Here is a 22,926-nt window from a genome sequence, read left to right on the forward strand (position 1 = left end):
TGTCATGTCACTGGGCACCACTGAAAAGAGCCTGGCCCCGTCCTGACACTCACCTTTAAGAGATTTGTAGGCACTGATAAGATCCCCTCTCAGCCCTCCCTTCTCCAGGCTAAACAGGCCCAGCTCTCTCAACCTCCCCTCACAAGGGAGATGCTCCAGCCCCCTCATCATCATCGTCATAGCGCTCCCCTGGACCCTCTCCAGCAGTTCCCTGGCCCTCTTGAACTGGGGAGCCCAGCACTGGGCCCAGCACTCCAGATGTGGCCTCACCAGGGCAGAGCAGAGGGGGAGGACCACCTCCCTGGACCTGCTGGCCCTGCGCCTCCCAACGTTCCCCAGGATCCCACTGGCCTTCCTGGCCACACAGGCACACTGCTGGCCCATGGGCAACTTGCTGTCCACCGGGACTCCCAGGTCCTTCTCCACAGAGCTGTCCCCAGCAGGTCAGCCCCAGCCTGTACTGGTACAGGGAGTTGTTCCTCCCTAGCGCAGGACCCTACACTTGCCTGTCTGACCTGTCTTCCCTCCCTCCCCTTCTCATCCTGGCCATAAACTGCAGCTACTTACCTTTATTTGCCATCTGTTGCTTGCAAGACCACACTTTGATCCATTTTAGCTTGCTGAGCATACAGTGGGCAAGAAGCTCAACTGATCATAGAACCACAGTTTAGATGCTCAGACGATGCTAAATATTTTACAGTATTCAGGGTATAAAAGTAAAACATTTTCATGTTCTGAAGGCATGTACTCCATTAATAATCATACAAGATTTTCGTAACTCTTCCATTTATAAAAAAAAGCAAGTGACAAAACTCTTTACTTCCAGCTGGAAGTAAGTGGTTCCTCGCTGGAAAATGATTCCTTAAATGGTCACAGGTACATTTGGCCTGGAGAAATATTACTTAGCATTTGATTGTTGTTAAGTCATCCCACTAACCAGTTAATTGCTGTGGCCTACCTACTGATGCCCAGCATTCAAGTCTGAGCCAAATGTAAATTGAGCTCAGAATATGCTACAAGCTGACCTGAAGTAATGATTTCAGACAGCATATAAACCATAATTCTAGCCCTGCAGGCCTTTCTCATCTGAATGAGCTTTGCGCAGTAGTTCTATTAAATCTATAATGTGGAGTGGTTAGTGCTCTATCTATAGCTGATCCAAAAGTTATTCATTAAAAATTATTTTTTATGAAAATTGATTTTAAACTAAATTAGACTATTCTCGAAAGATGTCTCTTTCTTTTTTTGAAGGGGAAAAGATATTGGGGGGGAAAAACAGACACCTGAAAATTGGGAAGAAAAATTGCTTTTGACCAAAAACACAGGAAAAATTTTTCACAAACAAAACTTCATTTTTCTTGTTTGTGTTTCTGACTTTAAAAAAATGCTGGTTTTATTGAAAGTATCAATGCAAAAGGAACTCATCTTCCATCTCCTGTTACCCATAAATATCTGATACTCTGACCTGGACAGAAGGAGAGGACAACAACAGCCATTAAGTCTCACAGGACTTTTTTTTCCAGATTCTGGTGGACACCTAGTGCAATTTAGAACAGGTTGAGAAGTCATGTCGTAGCTCAGATTTTTTCTTCTCATTTTCCATTAGTTTGGGAAGCAAAGTGCTACCGCCATTTGAAATCAAAGTCTTCTTGTTCTGTCTCTTAGCCTGATAAACGTCTCCTAGGGTGAGGTCTAGAATCAGGCTCATTTTACTAGTGCTCCAAAACTGGAGATGCTTCCCGGTATTTCATAGAATTTGTCTTCAGAATGTAATCTCACTATGTAAGGTCAAGTTATTTAACAGGAAAACTGGATGCAAAAAAGGCATTCTTCTTTCCAGGCTTTAGTGAGAACTGAGCAGTACTTGATGGAGACAGGAAAAAGGGCCAGCCAAACTATTGCAGCTACGCTTGCAGCCCCAATGAGAAAAGATTATGGACTGTGCTGGTTCAGCTGCACACAAGTTAAAGAAAACCATGGTCATGCGGTGCAAGTGATGCTTGTAAAATCCTTCTCAGCTGACGTGTATGATGCAAGGCATTGTATAGGTATTGCGTACTTCAGATATCTTGGTAATAGCTACTTGCAACATCTTTGTTTTGTTTTTACAGGACACAATGGAGAGGTGATACTACACTGCTAAGTGATACAATATACTGCTGAAACCATCATCAGTATTTCAGTCTAAAATTTTGAGATAAAAGGACAAGTGCAAACAGAACTACCTTACAAGCCTTAAAGGTGAGACTATAGGCTCCCTCCTTCTAGTTTATCTATACATATATCTGTGTGCACATATACACACTTCATCTATCAGCTTACTACATTTAACTGTTGTGGAGTCCACTGTAATACACACGTTTTCCTAGGTTTTACATACATATGGCCAGATTTTCTTAAGAGCTCAAATGCTGTTTCATTACCTAATGAAACGGATAGGATTTAAAAATTTCTTTATCTAGCAACTGCGGTGACACTTTGAACTGACCTGTTCTGAAAATTTATCCCCACTTGGGAGTGCTTTGACATGGATTAAAAGAGAACAGTTATTTGTACTTGATCTCACCATATCCCAGTGGGTCAGCAGAACAGTTATCACTTCAATATATAGCAAGTCCTGGTTTTCTTTAAGAAACAAGAGGGGTATTTATCAGGGTAAGAGTCATTACATTCCTCCAGTTCTGGTGTGACAGGAATTTGAGATGGAGTGGTGCATAGTCCAGAGCCCCTATGGAATTGTAACAAACACAGGTTCTGCCTGGGTCTATCCAGAGTAATATGCCTTTTACGTTGAGAATGAACTGGCCAAACCCAGCCTTATTAAGTCCACTGTAGTTCAATAAATCAAACTCCAGCTTTAGCAGTATTTTTGTATCCAGTACATAAGGTCCAAGTGTGAATGTGCTGAGCACCTGAGACCCACTCCCAGTTCCCATTAAAATAAACAGATCAAATCTTTGAGTTCTCATTTAGCCCTTGCTTAAGCAAAACTCTCAAACAGTGAGTCATGATCCAACTTCATAGGCATTGCATTAATCAGAACCAGTCTGGATATGGCTCCTGTCAGTTGCTTCCCTTGTGTTAGGAGACAGTTCCTTAAACCTTTATACATCTGGGTAACGTTACTACATATTTTGGTAACTTTAACAAAAGTTGAGAATACTGTGTTACACAAGAACCACTCACTATTCAAAAAGATTCATGGTCTTAGAGAACAGCGTGTATGATCTATATGACTGCATGACGACCTTTAAAGATACTTGACAGCTGAAGCGTTGTGTGAATCACAGACCTTGAGGGAATTCTTCTGGATAATGTCACTACACATGCTAAATCTTTGAACTGTTAAGGACATTGTTAACAAGGATGCTGTATGCAGTATGCAATCAGTAAGGCTGATAAACCTAATAAGAGGGTGAACATACCAGTTTAATTTTAATCACTGACATAGGCCATGGATGGTTTTTCTGGTCTCTGTTCAGTAGAGTAGCTACTGATATTTGCGGGAACCTTGCCTTCTGCTGCCTCCTGGACTTGCCCGTCATTGTTGTATACAACATTGCAGTGAGATTTTGAACCTGCTGAGTTCAAGTGTGTTATGATTTCAGTAATATTACATATACTCTGAATCAATAAATTAAGAAGCGCAGTAGTTTCTTGGGTTCTTTTCATAGAGGATATTCTATTTGAAATCTGCCAGTGTTAATTATGTAACCTTAAAGTGGAATAAATTACGAACCCTTGAAAATTACAAGTGCATTAATCTAAGTCCAGCAAGACTATTTGCAAAACTAAGGACTATTAATTTAATCAAGGGTAATCAGGGCCTAAAAACCTCATTTTAGGCTGCTACTGAAGTCATTACAGAAATATCCGTTTTCTGTGACACAGTACAAAGTTAGTTTGAAAAGTGGCCTAGCGATATGCAATCTGGCTTCATTTTTGTATGGCTACGAATGTAAGTGTACATAATTGTCAGGTGAGGATTCTGTGGGAAAAATATGAACTATTTTCATCTTGTTGGAGACTGAATTCTACATTAATTCTGTGGTCATTATTTGCCCAGTATCAAAATAATTCGTAATAAAAATCTGTGCATTTTTTCAGTGATTCTGAAATTATCCAGCACTTTGCTGTCAATTTTGATTGATTTTAATTGATCAGCCAGTAAAAAGAAAATCTGACCTAACCCAGATGGCTGAATGCATTTCTGAAAGCTTAATACATTTTTACATATCATTAGTTATGATATTTTGAGTAAATTTGGCTGAAGTTATAAAGCAGTCACTTGTAAGAATTACTTCATGTCTCCGTACAGATACAGCGATAAAGTCATCCTATTTGCCATTTAGTTGTGATTACCATTTTAATTCATTGTTCATGTATTGGCTATTTGGGAAGAATTCCAGCAACTCATAAGTTTCAACTTTAACATTATTGATTATAGAATCAAAAATATCCCATATATTTAAGTTCATCTCACATGTAATAGCTGATCCCAGCTATTTCAACAAAGCCACATTTTTTTGCCTCTGATTTGTTCTGTAAGATCTAGACTAACTCAAAATTTCACTTCCGTATGGTAAGTGGGTGTAGTAGAGGTGCATATTCTAGGAGTATGTGTTCCTTCTGGAATATAAAGGGCTGGGGAGCGTGGGTAAATTGGCTTGAGGTATTGGAAATAAAGGCTGAGAAACTGTTAGGAATATCTGGGCTTTTGAAGAGAAATTGTGAGTTGCACTTGGCTGTTACTTGAACTAAATCCAAATGCATATTTAGGGGATATTTGGACAATATACAGAATGGCCATAATTTGTTCATCACAAAGTGAAAATTCTGTCTACTCATACTACTCTTAGGACTTAAACACCCAACTTAAAGGCTGGCTCAAGGGAAAGCAAGTGAAGGAGTCTTGCAGAAAATCTTATATATGTTTCAGATGGACTCCTTTGTTTCCTTGGCAAATGGTACATTCGAAGTAAAGAAAATATATTTTCAGGGAGTCAGGTTTAGGTTAGTGTTCTGGAAGTCTAATTTTGCTCAGCCAGCAAAAATGCCAGCAAAATGCTACGAAGATTCTTAGTAGCTGAGTTGGGTAACAAAGTGAGGGAAGGTAAGCAGAGAGTCTCATTGTTCCGCCAGTGTCATTTGGAATGGTACTTGAAGTTGTACGTTCAAATAAACTATTTCATATAAAACCTACTTAACTGCTTCCAAGTAATTCTAGAATCATGGATTAGAAATACCTGAAATTTTAAAGAAATCGTGGAGTGGAATTGTTCATTGTTCACTAGCAAAGCTCTTTACCTCCATAAGTGTTGTCTCTTTTGAAGAACTAACATATTTTTGAAGAATAACTTCTTAAAGAACTATGTTGAGTCTACTCTAATAAGTTGTGTTTATCCAAGAACCTGCCAATTCTGTTCTTTTAGTATAATTTCTACAAATTTGCATAGGACAGACACCAGATTTACAGGTCCATCTTACAGCTGTTTTAGAAAGCAGTTTGCCACCTTGCATTCCTTGAGGACAGAGCCTATTATAAATTACAGATTGCATACCATCGTTAGTATGTCCTTTAGGAGCACATAATCTGTCATATAACTTGTCGCTATTTGTTTTATGGATTTTATAGAATCATAGACTGGTTTGGGTTGGAAGGGACCTTAAAGCCCATCTAGTTCCAATCCCCTGCCACGGGCAGGGACACCTTCCCCTGGACCAGGTTGCCCAGAGCCCCGTCCAGCCTGGCCTTGGGCACTGCCAGGGATGGGGCACCCACAGCTGCTCTGGGCAGCCTGGGCCAGTGTCTCACCACCCTCACGGTGAGGAATTTCTTCCTAATATCTCATCTAAATCTCCCCTCTTTCAGCTTAAAGCCATTGCTCCTTGTCCTATCACTACATGCCCTTGTGAACGTTCCTTCTCCAGCTTACTATTTTTTGTTCCAGCAGGTTTTTGTTGTGGGTTTTTTTTGTTCTAACACCTTTTGTACTGACATTGCACTTCATGAACCATATTCCATTTCATTCCCTTTTTTTAAGAAAGGCTCTAATATAAGATACTTTATAAACTCCTTCATGGTAATCAAAGACTTGAAGATTTTGTTTAGCTTTCTGCAGTCTTGTCTTCCTGTCTTTTGGTGCTCACTGATCACTTGTTGGCCTTACAGATTTTCTGGCAAGATTTCTTGCTTTTGATGTGTCTGAAAAAGGATTTCATTCATAGTATTTCTGCCTTAGTGAAATGTTTCTCAGGACACTTTTTCATTTGCCTTACTTCCTTTTTAAATCTTACTAGCCAAACTTTATGGGGTTTGTCTCCATTTGGAAGCAACTTCATTTTTTGAGGATGTTTCTGTACTTCCAGTTCTCTACATTGGCCTGTTATTAAGCATTCTGGACATTTTTGGTCCTTTGTAAAGCATGTCTGCTAGGTGGCATGCATTCCGTATTTCTAATGTCTTTAAGCAGTTTCCACACCACTTGCAAATACTGTAAATTTCTTGCTGCTCTTATTTTTTTAATTAAATACTGGGGTGGGGGGGTGGGGGGGTATGGCGGTGGTTTTCTCTTTATTTCCTTTAATCTCTGTTTTTCAAGAAGTTTAGACCTGAATACATTTTGGCCACTGTTGTGAGCCACTAAGTGCCTCTTTCACAGTAATATTTTGAACCAGGACTCTCATACTGCTTGGTCTTAAGAAAGAAGTATTATTCTCATTTTTTCCTCAATTAGCTGATCCTAGCAAGAAGCTATTACTCTAAAATTATATCCATATTTTTGTTATCTTCAGAAGTAGCTCAGAATTAATTTCATGCCCATTCCCATTCACCTTCCATTTGAGACATTACTTCACTGAATAATGAGTAGTGCTGAGGCAGGCAGGCAATAAGCATAGAGAAACTTCACGTTATCTACCTTCCTGATTTCCAGCGGAGTCTGCACTGAATCCTGCTGAGAAGCGTTCTTCTGATTAACTGTTGCCAAAGAAACTATAATGATCCCACTGCGTCAAGTATTTCTGAATGAAAAATCTGTAGAGAAAAATCCTGACCTGACAGAAGGGCTTGTGAACTAATTGGCTACTTCAGTTTCTACTGTTTCTGATTTATTCTCTATACATTACTTCTTTTGTTGGAGCAGCCATTGATAAATGAGAGTTTGTTTTTTTTCTCTCAGATCCTTATTTTAGTGTGTTTGAAAGAACTTTGCACAATCTGCTAGCAGCAAGGCTTGTGCTAAGCCTGTTACACTTCCAGGTTTCATAGATGCATGAGTAAATGCAGAGGTAAGGCTTTTACAGATACTTACCTCATCTCTATTGTTTTGTCCAGATTGCTCACAGTCTCTGTGATAACACAAATATAATTTCTTCAGTCCACTAGAATTTACAGGTCATTTCCTACAAATCCAATTTTTAGAAAAGGAACATGACGCTACCTTTTTAGACATGTTGTCATCAATATGATGAAAATAAACATGAAATAGATAATGGACATATCAGATGGGAGTGATTTTTCTTTTTAAATTTTACACTGATATATCTCAGAATGGAGTGAAGATGTTTATGTGATGAAGGTAAAACATTAGAATTGCAGTTTTCAGTTCTGGAATTGTTTCCCTTTGTGACCTTGAACAAATCACATATAAATTCAGTGCCTTGTTTTTCTATTTAGAAATTGATGATTGCTTTTCTTTTTATGTGAGAGGTTTTATGAACTACTTTTATTAACTTGAGGCAAATAGATAATATGGTGATGTAGTGACACGTGAGATTTCCAAGGGGAGGACGTTTGAATTTCTGTATTATGCAATCTGCATGAAGCAGTTGTTAATTCAGCAGAATATGCTGTTTCATAGGGATACAACTCCTGTACAGCAATGACAGACGAGTATACAGCTGACACTGCTGGATGTCATCCAGTATACTAAAGGGCACAGCCTCAGCTGCCCTGACCCAAACTCATTCCTCTCCCAGCAGCCCATCACAGATGCACCTTTCCATTCCCCGAGTGTTTATCACCTTCAGTATGATTTCTTCCCAGCCTGCTCCACATCATCTTTAGAAATTAACTGCAGACCTCTTGAGTTTCATCAGGTCTTTTCCTGTTATTCACTGCATGATGAAGATTTAACCAGCCAGCCTTATGACTCGGCTTGTTCCAGGGGAAAAAAAAAATAAAAATAATAAAGTGACCTTCATGCCCTTGCCTGGCTCCCTCCCAGTGGCAGGTGTGCAGGCCTGGGATGTCAGGAGGTCTCTGCTGTGAGCGATGGCAGCCATGGGGAGAAAAGGTGCATACAGGAAAAGCACAGAGATTTAAAATGTCTGTAAAATCAGGGGCTTTATACACTGACCTGTTTTTACATGCACAGTCTTCCAGACACATGTACAGGGCCTGTGACCGTGTCCTCTGTGATGTCAACTTGCACTCATACTATCCTGCGAGTATCTATTGTGTGTGCTTTTCCACACTGGCTATTGGCCAGGGTACATAAGGCATCTTTGTTCTCATTTGCATTCAAAAGTTAACGTAACTTAAATACCATCAACCACTTGTAGCAAAGCATGCAGGACTTCTTGAGCAACTTCACAACTCTGGATGATGTTGGAAGTACCCAAACTCGTGGGGGTTTTATTCCTAAAAGTATTAATTATTTGCTATGGCTGGAAGGCACTGCAGAGAGGCTACCTGACGGGCCTGTGCTGCGCCCCGGCCCAGGCCCGCGCTGTGTGACGCCGCCGCCGTTATACCGTCAGACCCGGCACATCACCACGGCAACCCCGCGGCGCGCTGCCGGGCCCAGCCGTGCGCAGCCGCTCCGAGCCCGAGCCGCCGCTCCGTGCCCCAGCAGGCCGCTCCGTCGCTGAGCCGCCGCCGCCCGAGCCGGCCGCTCCGTGCCCGAGCTACAGCCCCAGCTCTGCGCAGCCCGAGCCGCTCCCTCGGAAGGCCACCCTGCCCTCCCCGGCAGGCCTCTCCCGAGCGCCGCAGGCCCAGCCTGCCTGCGGCTGCCCCGCAGCCGAGCGGAAGCCAGTCCCGCTCCACTACCCGGCAGTTCTGGCTTCCCTTTCCCAGCCAGCGCCCCCCAGCAGTTCCGAAGACCCAGCTCGCTCCCCCGAAGCGCCGGGGCCGACTCGCGTGGTCCGGCTCAGCGTGGCGGTCCGGCTCAGCGTGGCGGCCCGGCTCAGCGCAGCGGCCCGGCGGCACAGCGGAAGGCCGATGCCTGTGGGGCCGGAAGCGGCGGGCCGCGCACAGCCACATCCGGCGCTCGCCCGCGCCGTGGACCGCTATGGCCGCCTCAGTGGTGAGTCCGCGCCGCGCCGCGCCGGGGGGGGCCGTGCTTCTGAGGCTGCGGGGCGCCGTGGCCTCGCCGCCGCGGGCCGTGCGTCTCCGAGGAGGCCGCTGGCGGGGCCGGGAGCCTGGCCTGCGGGCCTGGGCGGGAGCGGGGGGAGCGGCCCGGTGCAGGGCCGTGCGCCTGGCGCCGTCCCACTGCGTCTCAGCCCCTGCTGCTCCCGGGGCAGAGACGGTTCCCGTGTCTCTCTGGCCGGTTTCCGCCCCCCCCCCCGGCCCTCCCGCCAGCATCCTTGTAGAGAGGCCCAAGGCCGGGGAGCGGGTTGTGTCTTACAGAGACCGTGTGCAGAGGCCATGTAAATCGGCTAACGTCTTGGAATTGTCCTCAGAGCCTTCAAATGGGTGTGGTTGGTTTTGTTGGGGTTTTGGGGGGGGGGGGGGTTGTTGCTTGGTTGGTTTCTTTAGTTATGGCTTTCCTGCTAAATGTTAGGAAGAAGGATTCCCAAGTGAGGTGGTTAGATACTGGAACAGGAGTCCAAAGAAACTGTGAAATCTCCATCCTCAGAGATGTTTTGATACATGACTGGCGATAGGACACCAGGCAGTCAGCTTTAACTTTGAACTTAGATCGAGCTTTGAAGTTGGCTTAGCTTTGAGCAGGGATTTGGACCAGATGACATCCAGAAGTTTCTTCCAACCTAAACTGTTCTCAGAATTTAAAAACATATTCCAGGCAATGCTTATAAAGAGCCTGTCTGGAGCGTGAAAACTAACAAAGCATATTTTCCATTCGACTTATATTGCAGGTACCCTAACATCTCATTGCCATCTCCTGGTATTTCTTTAATGCTGTCCCTCACACCCGTTCTGTCTGTTTGGCAGCTAAACAACAGTATGTTTGGCTGCTGGTTAGAAAGTGTTTGTGTCCAAGTGTGGCTGCCTGAGAGGTAACAGCCATCTGCTCTGAATAACGTCACAGGCTGTTACAATCACAGTTACCTTAGTGGGGGTCATTGTCTAATATTCTTTGTCTCTTGATGCCAAAGAGTTTCTCTTTGCATTTGCTGGAATACAGCATCTTGAAGACTGTTTTGTCGTGTTTGTTTGGAATTGGTCGGTGGGTTTGGAAATTACTGGCAAAGATAGGAAGATGAAGAGCAGGCTCATGTCCTTACAGAGGGAGATCAAAAGAATAGTATGTAGGAAGGTGAGAGTGTTTGTTGCTGTGGAGTAAGCAGGGATTATTTGATAGGCCAGTAAATATTTTGCAATATGGAGGTTTCTTTGAGTAGAAGGGTTTCTTGTGGCAGTACTGGGGGAGTTTGTGGAAATTCAGATGTATGTTCATTAAAGATGGCCAAGAAAATGTAAGAAGGTAAGTTGTGAAGTATTGATTGAGTTGCAAATATTCAGAACATAATAGTGAAATAGAATAATGATATATGATAATATTTGAAACAAAATACCATAACAGAACCAAATGCAGTTTTATAAATGTACAGACAGAAAGTTTGGAATCTGCTTTCCTGGATGTCACAGGTCAGGGTCTGTGCAACGGGCCGAACATTCTGATCAGTTCAGGTTCTCAGTTCAAGGGCCAAACACCTAAACAAACTGAACAAGTAACTGAATGAGATCACAGTGCAGTGGTGTGACAACAAAGGCTGGCACCTATGGATGACTAGAAGGAGAGAAATATAAGGAGGAAAATGAGATGTGAGAAGAAGTGTTTGGGTTTTACCTGTGGGTGTAGTGCTGGCGTGGTTGATATTGGAATACATCTAATGTTTGTGCATGTTCTCTCTCTCTCATATTTTTGATCTGTATATCCAATTTTGTATTATCACACTTTACATATGTGTATATGTATAGGTGTTTTTAAAAAATGAGACACTGGTGGCATTGTCATTGTGATGAGGTTCTTGCTAATTTTCAGAAATATGCTGAGTAAATCTTCTTCCTTAACTTTTATTTCAGAACAGCTATCACAAATATTTTCATGGAATACTTGCATGTTCACACCACTTGCAGCCAGCTGTAGCCCATTTTTCAATGTAAATAGTTACAATTTAAATACAATAAATATATAAACATTCAAAACAGATCCTAAAATTGTCACCTGGCTGAAAACTGGTACCTCCTGAAAGTAGAAAAGGAGTTTGGAATAAGTTTGAACATTGCTTGACATCATCTTTCAGTGATGATGGAAAATACCAACCAAAGTGACTTGCTGGAGAAATATTGTAGATGACTAGGCTGCATAAAATTGCCTAACTTTAAGTAATTTGGTATGGTTGTTTTTTTCTCTCCAGGATTTCAAAACCTACGTGGATCAAGCTTGTAGAGCTGCAGATGAATTTGTCAACATTTATTATGAGACAATGGATAAAAGAAGAAGGGTATGTAGAGATTTTGACGATAGTTAGAACAGTTGTATGCATTTTTTGCTTGCTTTTCCAAGTAGCATTACACTTGAAAGGACCTGAAAGTTGGTTATTGTGTATTGTATTGGCCAAGTTGAGACCTCTGTTCCTCTTAGATTGCCCTGTAGGAGACTTCATGTTACTGTGTGGCACTGTTGTAAAAGGGGGCCCTTTTAAAAAGTGCTTTAGACTTCTTCGTGGTAATAGTTCAGTTAGTGTCCAGCTGCGTTTTACACGTACAGGAATTGGTCAGTACAGGCAGATAAAAACTTGCTTTCTCTGTCTCTGAGGTCAGGATTTAGCTTATTTTTTTCAGAACAGAAATTACCACTTCTGTTTCTGGGTGTATTGTGGGAGTGCCTGAGGGTGAAGTGGAAACTACTCCGTCTGGCTCTGAAAGTGTTCATGAACCATGTTGATGTATTGTCATATCAGGTATTTGCACCAAAAGAGAGCTGTGGAGACTGTTCTTTGGAATTTTAGATGTGTTATGATGTAATTTAATTAATAACTTTTAGATTATGTGAAAATATCAGCAGTTGCACGTTACTTCATAGTCACTTTGCACGTAAGTAGGTTAGGCAGAGATGTATCAATGGTTTGAAGGAGAGTTGGGCAGTTACTCAACTGTTACGAACTCATACTGCTTAGGAAACATTTGAGAAGCTCTGATCTACTGCTGCAGGTAACTGCCCTATTTACTTGCTTTTTTAACTAGCGTTGCACTTGAAAGCACCTGAGAGTTGGTTAGCATGTATTGTACCGGCCAAGTTGAGACCTCTGTTCCTCTTAGACTGCCCTGTAGAGGATTTTATGTTACTGTGCAGCATTGTTGGAAGAGGACCGCTCTTCCTGGCCTTGTTCACTACTTTTTTTTTACCTGAAATTACACTTCCCTGCCATAAGCTGTTGTGTGCACACATCCCTAAAAAAAAAAAAAAAAAAAAAGTCAGCAATAATCTTATTCTGGAAAGGTAGCACTAGCCTTTTGTCAGCAACTAGTTCAGTTCTACCAGTAGCTTTGTTAAAGGAATCTCATCACTATTTAAATTTGGAGGTGTATGAGTCACTATGTAACTTACAAAGGAGAATATTGTTTCAGTTAGTTTTAATTCTTGGTCAGGAGCACTAATGGTTAAAAGGAGCTAATATTTTAGGAGGGCATTTTATCTATCAAAGTAACAGAAGAAATCAATCATTCACAGCATAAGGATGCAAAGAATAGTTTTGTATGTTGTCCATTGTATGTGTTTACACATTTTCCCTGAGTATGTGTTTTTGTAATCACACAGGCTTTGACAAGACTTTATTTGGACAAAGCAACACTAGTTTGGAATGGTAATGCAGTGTCTGGGCAAGAAGAACTGAATAAATTTTTTGAAATGTTGCCATCTAGTGAATTCCAGGTTAATGTCTTGGACTGCCAGCCTGTTCACGGTAAGCTTGTATTACAATTTACTTATTTTTCAGTCTTTTTATAACTGTTGAAAGTGAACTGCAATTATAATAGCCCTTAATATTTCTTTTGGAACAAGCTTAGAGAAAATACTTCGGGTTGAAATGTCACGTTGTGCATAAATAAGGCACAAATCAAGAGATGCAGCAACTCCACGCTTCTTATGTCTGGGAAAATATTTTAAGGACTCTTTTGTTCAGATCATGTTCAGATGTGATGTATTTTCATGTATTGAAAAAGTCTGGCTTATCAGGTTATGTTGTCCTTGACAATGTCTAGGAGTCAAGAGACCTCTACTGTAGCCGCTGATACTGACCTACAGTATAATGTGGAACAAATCATTAACCTGTATGTACTTTGATTTCTTTACATCCAGAATACATGTTAAGTTCTTTAGATTTGTGATTAACAACTGCTAAAGAAAGGCTTACATAATTGAGAAGTTAATAAGTTACTTCTGATGGATATTTTGGGAATACAAGTAAGGAAAAAAACCTGTGGTCAAGCATGCTTGCTTTGCTCTGCTGTGAAAAAGATAGAGTCTAATAGTGTGTATGCAACTTGCTAAATATAAATATATATATGTGTGCATCTCAAAGAGTGAGAGCTTATTCTAAGAAAAAACTCAGGTGTTTGTTATAGTGCTGTAAAATGAACATGAGAGGAAAATAGAAAAGTCATTAAAAAGTCATGTTGGCGAGTGAATACACCGTTGTCTGTATAGAAGTGATGCAACGAAACTGTACTTTCTGTGACTGTGTAACCAACTGTTAGACATAACTTGTATGACCAGAACTGAATTAAACTTCTGTGTACACTTCCTACATCTTTACCTTTTAGTCTCTGAGTTGCTTTCTTTATACTTTTTCTCCTTGTGAAGAGCAAGCTACTCAAGGCCAGACAACAGTCCTCGTGGTGACAAGTGGGACAGTAAAATTTGATGGCGACAAGCAGCGCTACTTCAATCAGAATTTCTTGCTGACGGCGCAAGCCACACCTACCAACACAGTGTGGAAGATCGCCAGTGACTGTTTCCGTTTCCAGGACTGGGCCAGTTAGTGAGGACTGGCTCCGGGAAGTGACCCTCTCACTGGACATGTTGAAGAAGTTAGCTGTACGGATGTTTGTTCTCCACACATGGGAAACGTTCTTTGTGTTGCATCTGTCATTATGGAAGATCTACGGATGTTTCAGGGTCGATCCCAATGACCACGGGTTTAGTAGTAAACAATATTAAAGTGTGAGAGGTTGCTCCTGTTAGTTGACTAATAAAGTGCTGAAGGCAGTGAGCTGTGTCAGAATCGTTCCCAAAATGCCTTACAGGCAGCTATGCTGCCACTTCCAGATGTCTTGTATCTGATGCTGAAACTGCTACTTGAACACAAAATCCTCTTAGTGTACAATTCTGACCAAATGTGTAATTTTTTCAACTTGAAAAGATGTGTTTTTACAGTAGCTTCCTTCTCTTCAAGAAGATGCTTGTGGCATGTAGGTAGAATTCTGAAAGCTACCTACGCTTGGTTGTAAGAGGCTAGGACAGATTGACTGTATTTTCTACTCTTTGTGAAAGTAGCAAATATAGCTCCCAAGTGTGTAATCTCTCAAATAATCCATTGGAAGGCTAATGTTGCCTTCTCTGTTAGGAAAGGACTAAAAAATCTCATCAAGTTTCCTTTTGGCTTGAGCTTCTCAGACTTTTGTTGCCATTAGTTTACACCGATTCGTATGTAGGGCATGCTAAATGATTCAGAGCTCCTGTGCCAGCAACTCTTGTCATGTGCATGTGAAGGACTTCAAACTGCTTATTTTTCTTTTGAAGTCTTACAGTGCAAGAAATGGGTCAATTACATCACTTCTGTTTGTTTTAACTGCTAATTCTGTTGCTATGAAGTTTGGGCTATTTTCCCCATATTCAGTCTGCAAGTTTTGAATCCTTAGTGTCTTTTTCAGGAAACATTGTGGTAAAAAAGTGGCACTGAAAGTGAGTATTACTGTGAAGCCTTCAATTTTTCTCTCCAGTACTGTTACTCGGAACAGGTGCTTTGATTATTTTCAACTTAGAAGAACAACTCTGAACATAAATACTGTCATCCTCTCATGCAGATTTTTGCTGTAATGTTCATGTTCTTTTTAAATATTACTTTTAATTGATTCTGGGGTTTTTTGCGTCTTGCTTTATATTTGCAGTTCAAAGCTTTCAGCTGCTTTAAAATAGTTTTCAAGACCTGCAGGTCTTGCAAGTTAAGACTGTCCATCTTGGGAACTTGAAGAGTGAATCTGGTATCAGCAGATTTGTTTGAAACTGGTACGTTTCTATTTTAAGCTGAGTGGGGAAAAAATAATCAAAATTTAGCTATATATGTGAGAGTACGCTTGCTTGTAACTGAAAATACATGAGGGCAACTTTAACTCTGACCTTAATACATGTTGCAAGGACAGCAGCAACCCGAATACAAAAGCAGTTATTACTGCAGCTTACTTGTTTTTATGACTTAAATCGGGAAAACTGTGAAAATGAGCAATATCTAACTTGTATAAAACATCTTAAAACCTCTGTAGTTTGTGATACACATAATGGGTTGTTAAAGTGAAATGAGTGGGTTTATCGCCTATTAAGGCGCTCTTTTTAGATCAGTAAGTTAGAATTAGTAACCTAAGAGGGTCCCCCATAGAGTCTCGGCCAAGTTGCAACAATCACACCAATATGGCTACATGCCGTGTTCACTTTATTAAACAAACAGGTCATATTTATAACTTAAACTGACCCCTCACCTGACTTTACACACAGGTGATTGGATAAAAGTCTCTGGGCCGTGTCGCTGATCGTTGGGCATGCTGCAGGTGCCTGATCAGAGTGTGCCGATGAGAGTGTGTTGATTTCGCAGTTCCCAGGACTTGCTCTGCACCTGGCTTCTTGTTTGTGCACAGCTTGTTTTCCTTCTCCCACTGCTTGTTCCCAGGACAATTTAAAACTGCTCTGCAGCTTCAACTAACAGGCCTGGGTTGTCCAACCCAGACAATGGTAACATATGTCCTCGGTCCCTTAAAAATCCCTCTACATATCCCCCTTTTTCTTTTTGGACAACCCGTGTCTGTTTCACAATAGATGTTAAACCTTTCTTCAAACAAGAAAATAAACAGCTAAAAACTAAAAACGTTACAACAATGGTTATAACAAAGTGTGTTCCTTCCATCAACAACGTCTTTAACCAACCTGTTATCCCCAATCCTCTCAACCATTCATCAGAGGGATTGTCATCAGCAAGAATATGTTTCGTGTTTCCCTGCAGTTGTGACAACTTCTTGTGCCTAGATATGGAATGATCGGAAAGGTTCATACAATACATCCCTTCAAAATCCTCACAACTGTGTCCATGTGCTAATAGCAAAAAAATCTGTTGCAGCTCTATTTTGTAACGTAGCATGCCTAACACTATCTACATCAAGCAATAGCGAACTTAAAATCTGTGATGCAAGATGAAATTGTTTCTCTCCCCAGCATGCTAACCTTTGTATATTCTTAGCATTTAATGCAGCCATTGCCCCCAGCATAAATATGGAGGCTAGGACATTTGCTGTTACAGACTGTAGATTGACTCGGTCATTACATGTTTCATCAAAGGTGCGCAGTGCCCTCCATGATCTATGAGATTGTTGAGTCATTTTTAATGTCTTTCATATGTGGAGCAAAGAAAGTCAAACGTCCTAAGTAACATGGTCCACTGACAGGGATACAAAGGAATCCCTGGCCACGCTCTGTCCCCACATATCAAAAAGACTCCCAGTGGCAACTGATAACCCTCTGATACGTCTATATGGAAACCCCAGTTTTCAATTTACCCCAAACAGGTGAACCAGTTAGATTTTGAAACCCTGTATAAAACCCCCGTTCACCTTGACGTGTAAGCCATGACTGCCACGGGTCACCAAACCAAATTACTCCAGTGCCATTCACGGGTTGAAGTGCTGATGACATGTGGGTACAGTTTGCCATACCAGTTGCAGTAACATTAACATATTCAACAGGTACAACGCTAGCCAATAGGTCTAACTCCTGCAACGGTAAATGATGTGGCTGATTTAAATTCTCAATAACCGTCTTCTGCCACGCTGCATTACGCATAGAAGGCCAAACATATTGCCCATTGGGACTCATACATGTACCATTCTGATTGGAAGTCAGATCCACTGTTCTAACATTCCAAAAACCATCAAAATTTGTTTCATTCTCTTGCAGGGGAATGAATACCAATTAAACAAGTTCTAAAGGGGTTGTCTGCCTGTTGCAGACTTCAACAAAAGTCTGTTACTGCCGTGATATTTGCCCATGTCACCCATATGTTTGTCCTAGGCAAGATGTCAAAAATACTTCTAATGGGTAAAAAATTCATCAAGACCGTAAACAAAGTCCACCACTTAAACATGTTTACTCCTACAATTTCCACCTTTTTTTTTTCCCCCCCACATTCCACCCCACAAATCTGTGCTTTCACAGATTCTGATGATGTATACTGTCTCCAATCAGCATGGTATTACACTAGTCGTATGCTTTCTCTTGTTTCATGCCCAGTTACTAACCAAACACATACACGCTTTACACCATTTACATTTAAGCTTTGGCTTACAGAACCGTTTTACCCCACATAGCATACATTGGCACAATACCCACGGGTTACCTCCCTTACAACACAGACAGTTTATTCCATCTGCTCGCTCTGAGTCTTCTCTTCCATCTTCTGATCTTGACATACAGGTTGCACAAACTTGCTAGGGACCCATATAGGTCCTTTACCTGTGGAGATACAAAAATAACCTCTACCGATAAATAACACCGGATTAGGTCCTTCCCATACACCTGAAGCCGTATTTTTATACAGAACATTCAAACCAGGAACTGCAGCTGTTTGGTTCCCTCGCGCTGTTTGGTGATGTATAACAACAGGTGGTCCCTCTCTATCCTCCGTAAGGGAGAGATAGTTTAAGGTAAACAACACCTTAGTCAACCGTTTAGTTCCATCTATGTCCTGCGATACTTTCTGTCTCTGAAGATAATCCTTCAGGGTACGGTTTGCCCTTTCAACAACTGCTTGCCCCGTGGGGAGTGAGGAATCCCTTTAACGTGTTTAATTCCCCAAGTTGTCATAAACCTAGCGACTCGTTGACTACTATACGCTGGACCATTGTCTGTCTCAATTTCTACAGGTACTCCCATGACAGCAAAACAAGACATTAAGTGTCTCTCCACATGTAATGCCTTTTCACCGGTTTGTGCAGTGGCCCGTATAAAATGAGAATAGGTGTCAATCGTGACATGCACATACTTAAGCTTCCCAAAGTCAGGTACATGTGTTACATCCATTTGCCAAACCTGAAGTGCCGTCAGACCTTTGGGGTTAGTGCCCACCCCTAAACCAGGTCCATGATGACTACATTGAGGACAGGCGCGGACAATACCCTTTGCATCTTGTCGCGACGGAGGGAAGACACAGTCGCTCAATATGAGTGATCAGCAGACTTCGTTTATTGTCCCTTACAGTCACCTTTTATGCCTTGTTATAATTAGCTCATACATATTACAAAAGTTAAGCTCATTATTGGTTAGTTGCCTAAATACCAAGCCCACCCCTAGTTTCTCTTCTGTAGTTTTCTGTTCCCACCTGCAACATTCTTTTCCCACCAAAATCTTCCTGTTATTGTGTAACAAGGACAGCCAAAGACAGTGTATTTTGCTTTACTTCAGATAAGCTGAGAGCGATGTGCATTTTTGTCCAGCCAGCTGGACTATGTCTATGTGACCCTTTTCAGCTAGCCAGTTATCCACAGCATCTGCTATGGGTATTTGATACTGTCGATGTAAAGACTTAGCATTCTGATGAAACATCTCGTGGCTGTTATGAGCTTCTTCAAACTTATTTGTTGGAGGAGTTATTGCCAGACAGCTGACTGCTTCATCAGCTCTAGCATTACCTTCGCCCAACCCAATGGTCCACTGATGACTTCTAATATGCATAATACAAAATTCATGCTTTCTCTGTCAAAGAGTACTACGCAGTTGTATAAACATTTCACCAAGATGTTGGTTCTTTGTCTCTCTCAACAAGGCATCTTCAATGCGCTGTACTACACCAACTACGTACAATGAGTCTGATACTATGTTTACAGGTGTATTGTTCCAGCTTCCCAATGCCCAACACACTGCTTTCAGTTCTAAGGTTTGAAGGTTGTCCCGTGGGTCACCGGTGATCACTTGTTTCTGCCACTGATTATCAGATTGCCAAACACACGCAGCCTTCTTCATCTTTCGTCCTGCATCTGTAAACACTGTTGGCCCGTCAACTGATCTTTTTGAGCATAACAGTCTCGCAATCCACTGATAATGTTCTAACATCTTCCAGAGAGGTTCCTTTTGGCCGGTTGTTGCGTACAACACCTGTATAGCCCATCAAGGCTTCCTGTATGGCTGTTGAATGTCTCAGGAGCCATTCATAATCATCACCACGGACTGGAATACTGATATCTGCCGGTTCAGTCCCATCAGTTTCAACAATCCTGTCTCTTCCTTTTCTCACCAAGGCTGCTACAGCTTCAGGGTGACTTAAAATATGATGTCTGGGTTGCAATGGCAAAAAGAACCACTCTAAAACGATCGCCGTATTTTCCCCCTTTTTCTTTTGCCGTCACAAAATAAGGGCAAAAGGTGAAGTGGCAACATTACAAACCAAAAAAGATAATGGATGATTCGCCATTCAGCGACCACACCAGCCAGTCTGAATCTTGCGGGACACAACTTCTAGGGCAGCTGCTGTTCTGGTGAACAAGTTTGAGGACTGTTGGCTTCAGTGCCATGCAACTAGGATCGGAACAGTTGCAAATCATTGTTAGTGAGGCTCTTTGTGTGTCATCAGGGTGTAAAGGAATCGTGAAAAAAACAGTCTTTGAAGTCTATCACAACAATTTGCCAAATCTGAGGGATCATCATAAAAGGTTGAAGAGCAGGTTGCAACACTCCCATCACTAAAATCTGATCATTAACCTTCCATAAATCATGTCCCAGTTATGTGCATCACGATTATTAATCAGTACTGGACAAGCTAACGAGCTGGTCACCTCCCAATCACCCTCCAAAACAGCATCACGAATAACACCAGACCAACGCTGTAGAATTGGATCTTTTCTCGAGTTCAGCATCGGAGGGGTAGTTGGGCTAACTGGAGGAATTACAGGTATTGAAGTAGTAGGCAGGTTCATTTCAACTCGCTTTTCCAGGTTTCTTAGTTTATCTATTACCGCCTGTAAGGATTTCTCTGTATTGTTATCACAAGGTTCCTCCCCGCCTTCCTCCTCAGACCCGTCCGATGACGTTCCAGGACGAGGGGGGTACGTCACCGCACGGCGCTGCTCCCCGCCCTGACGTGACCTACGCGCTGCCGCCACCCGCCGTTGCGGCCTTGCTCCACCCACAGCTCCGATTGGTGCAACAGGACTCGCTGCCCCGCCCCCCTGAAACGGCCGTGCTCCACCCACAGCTCCGATTGGTGCAGCAGGACTCGCTGCCCCGCCCTCCTGGGGGGCTCGGCAGCCTCTTCCGGGTTCGGCGCAGTTACCGCAGGCTCCCGAGGCGGAGCTCCCGGTCTGTCCGCTGTCTTATCTAAAAGCTCCGGCACTGTTGAACACGCCGGGGCGGACATACCCTTCATAGGACGAGTGTGCCCAACTCCGAAAAGTGTAGACAAGAGAGAAAGCTTCGGTGAATCACCCTTCTGCTCCACCGGCTTTTCTACCACATCTCCCCCCAACGCTTCTGTGGCTGCCGCCGCTACTTTTTTTTCCGCCTTCATAGTTTCCAGAGTGTTAACTATCGACCGCCACGTCGCTCCTAACGCTTTAGCTTCTTTTCCTTCTCTCCCTCCCTCGATCGTAGTATCCCAGAGGCAATTTCCCACCTCTCTCCATTCCGCGATACTAAACAATAACGCGGGCTCGGGGATCTTATTCTTTTTTGGTGCCCAGCGAACTAAGGTCTCCACTTCTGTCTCTGTAACGCCCCCCCCCCCCCTCTTAAGGAGGATGCCAGTTAACGGTTTAATTGCCGCGTCTAATTCCTTCGCGGTCTTCTCGGAGCTCCCCCCTCTCACAGAAAGGGTATCAGCGGAGAAGCCCCGCCGCGCTCTTTGCGGTCTCCCGTAGTGCCGCCCCCTCTCACCGAGAGGAATTCAGCGGGGAGCCCCGCCGCGATTCACTCTACGCGGCCTTACCTCCGGCGGGGCTGCGATCTGCAGCTCCACACCGAACGCTGGACTCCGCTTTTCGCCTTCCAGGTTCCGCCGCTCCGACCTCTAGCTCCCTAATCGGACAGCGTCCCTTCGGGGCCGATGCACGGAGACTGCCGCATTTTAGCGAACCGCATTTATATAAATGCGAATAAATGGGTCCCTGTTCGGGCGCCGGACGACGAGCTAAAAACCCCTCTACAAGTAACCAGTCTGTTCAGAAGCTGTTTATATTCTGAACTACTGTGTAACTATTTTTCAGCCTGAAGAATATGGGTTCCTGCAAAACAATGTAAGAAGTCCAGAATTTTTTACAACCATAAATACTGTAAATACATTGTTACTTCTGTATGTAGTGACGAAAGGATCGCTCTATTTAATTACTGTTTGTTAACAGACTAGGTGAGGTTCATATGTTTGTATTTCTTCTACAAGTTTAAAAAGAAAACTTAGCCCTAAATTTGCCTGTTACGGATACAGCATTGTTGAACTGTGACAGTGGCGTGGTGTGCTTTTCTGATTTCTTTAATTCGCTGTTGATGGTATAAGCAATGTTACAGATCCACTCTGCATACACAAAACAGGTTTTGACTTTGGAGATGCAGTGATGGGTGCAACTGTACCATTTACTTGTTGAACTTTGAAGGCAGTCACCAGACACACACTTACATCTGTACCTGATAAGCTTGTCCTGGGAATAAATACTTATTAGATATTTTTATTCAAGCTTGAATTTGTACAGAAGTTTTTAAGCTTTTTCTAGGCGGATTGGGAGATTTAGAATATATGAGGCAATGTTTCAGTCAAGTGTTTGCTCAATTGTTTTCATGCTATTCAAAGGCAGGCTGCTTTTAAACCTGACTTGTGCAATTAATGTTAAAAAAACCACAACCAAACAAAAAAACCTGCCACTACCTGCAACATTACTTAGGAAGCTTACTAACTGGCCTATCTGGACAAACCCAGTTTAAACTCTGATTTAGTATGATGTGTAGTTGGAATTGGATTTGGTAGGCATACAGGGGTTTTTAGCGAGAAATTCATTAGAACATAATTGCTTCAGCTCTAGGGAGAAGTGTCAGTTTTGTACTGCCTATTTCCATCATCTTTGTTGAGGATCACTCGGGGTGATTCAGTACTACCATGATTAGGCGTTGTTCTTTATAACTGATAATGCTGTTCTGCAAAATTCTTTCATGGAGCATACTAAGTGGTAATAATAGCTGTTAGATTCAATCATTGATTTTACAGCTGAGAAATTAATGGCAGAAACAAAAATTCTCTTCCATACTGGCTGAAGAAGTTAGGGATAGTGCAGCTCTGTGCTGCTTTTTAAAACTTCGCTGCTGAAATGAGCAGAAGAGAACACACAAATGCTTTTTATTCCGTTCAGTACAAAACAATCAGGCTTGTTTAGTGTTCCCCATTGCTGACTCTGCTGTAATATCTGGAGTCTGTAACAGGCATTTATAAAGGGAACAC

General features: G+C 42.4%; 1 protein-coding gene across 2 annotated transcripts; it reads left to right on the forward strand.

Moving 5' to 3' along the window:
* Positions 1 to 2,111: 2,111 nt before the first annotated feature.
* Positions 2,112 to 15,326, forward strand: NXT2 (nuclear transport factor 2 like export factor 2). 2 transcript variants are annotated; one of them, XM_056360126.1, is made up of 4 exons: positions 2,112 to 2,241; positions 11,608 to 11,694; positions 13,011 to 13,155; positions 14,055 to 15,326. In XM_056360126.1, exons 2-4 carry the CDS (start codon positions 11,677 to 11,679, stop codon positions 14,231 to 14,233), a joined length of 342 nt encoding a protein of 113 aa, XP_056216101.1. In that variant the 5' UTR covers positions 2,112 to 2,241; positions 11,608 to 11,676; the 3' UTR covers positions 14,234 to 15,326. The 2 variants fall into 2 exon arrangements, with proteins under 2 accessions (XP_056216101.1, XP_056216100.1); XM_056360125.1 differs by lacking the exon at positions 2,112 to 2,241 and adding an exon at positions 9,187 to 9,308.
* The last annotated feature ends 7,600 nt before the right edge of the window (positions 15,327 to 22,926 follow it).

The sequence above is a fragment of the Falco biarmicus genome, chromosome 14 (genome assembly GCF_023638135.1).
Source record: "Falco biarmicus isolate bFalBia1 chromosome 14, bFalBia1.pri, whole genome shotgun sequence".
NCBI lineage: Eukaryota > Metazoa > Chordata > Aves > Falconiformes > Falconidae > Falco > Falco biarmicus.

What these genes read in the sequence shown, in the direction of transcription:
- NXT2 (XM_056360125.1), top strand. An exon ending in CAATGGATAAAAGAAGAAGG is followed by an intron (nt 11,695 to 13,010) that starts GTATGTAGAGAT and finishes GTAATCACACAG; the next exon opens with GCTTTGACAAGACTTTATTT. An exon ending in GGACTGCCAGCCTGTTCACG is followed by an intron (nt 13,156 to 14,054) that starts GTAAGCTTGTAT and finishes CTCCTTGTGAAG; the next exon opens with AGCAAGCTACTCAAGGCCAG.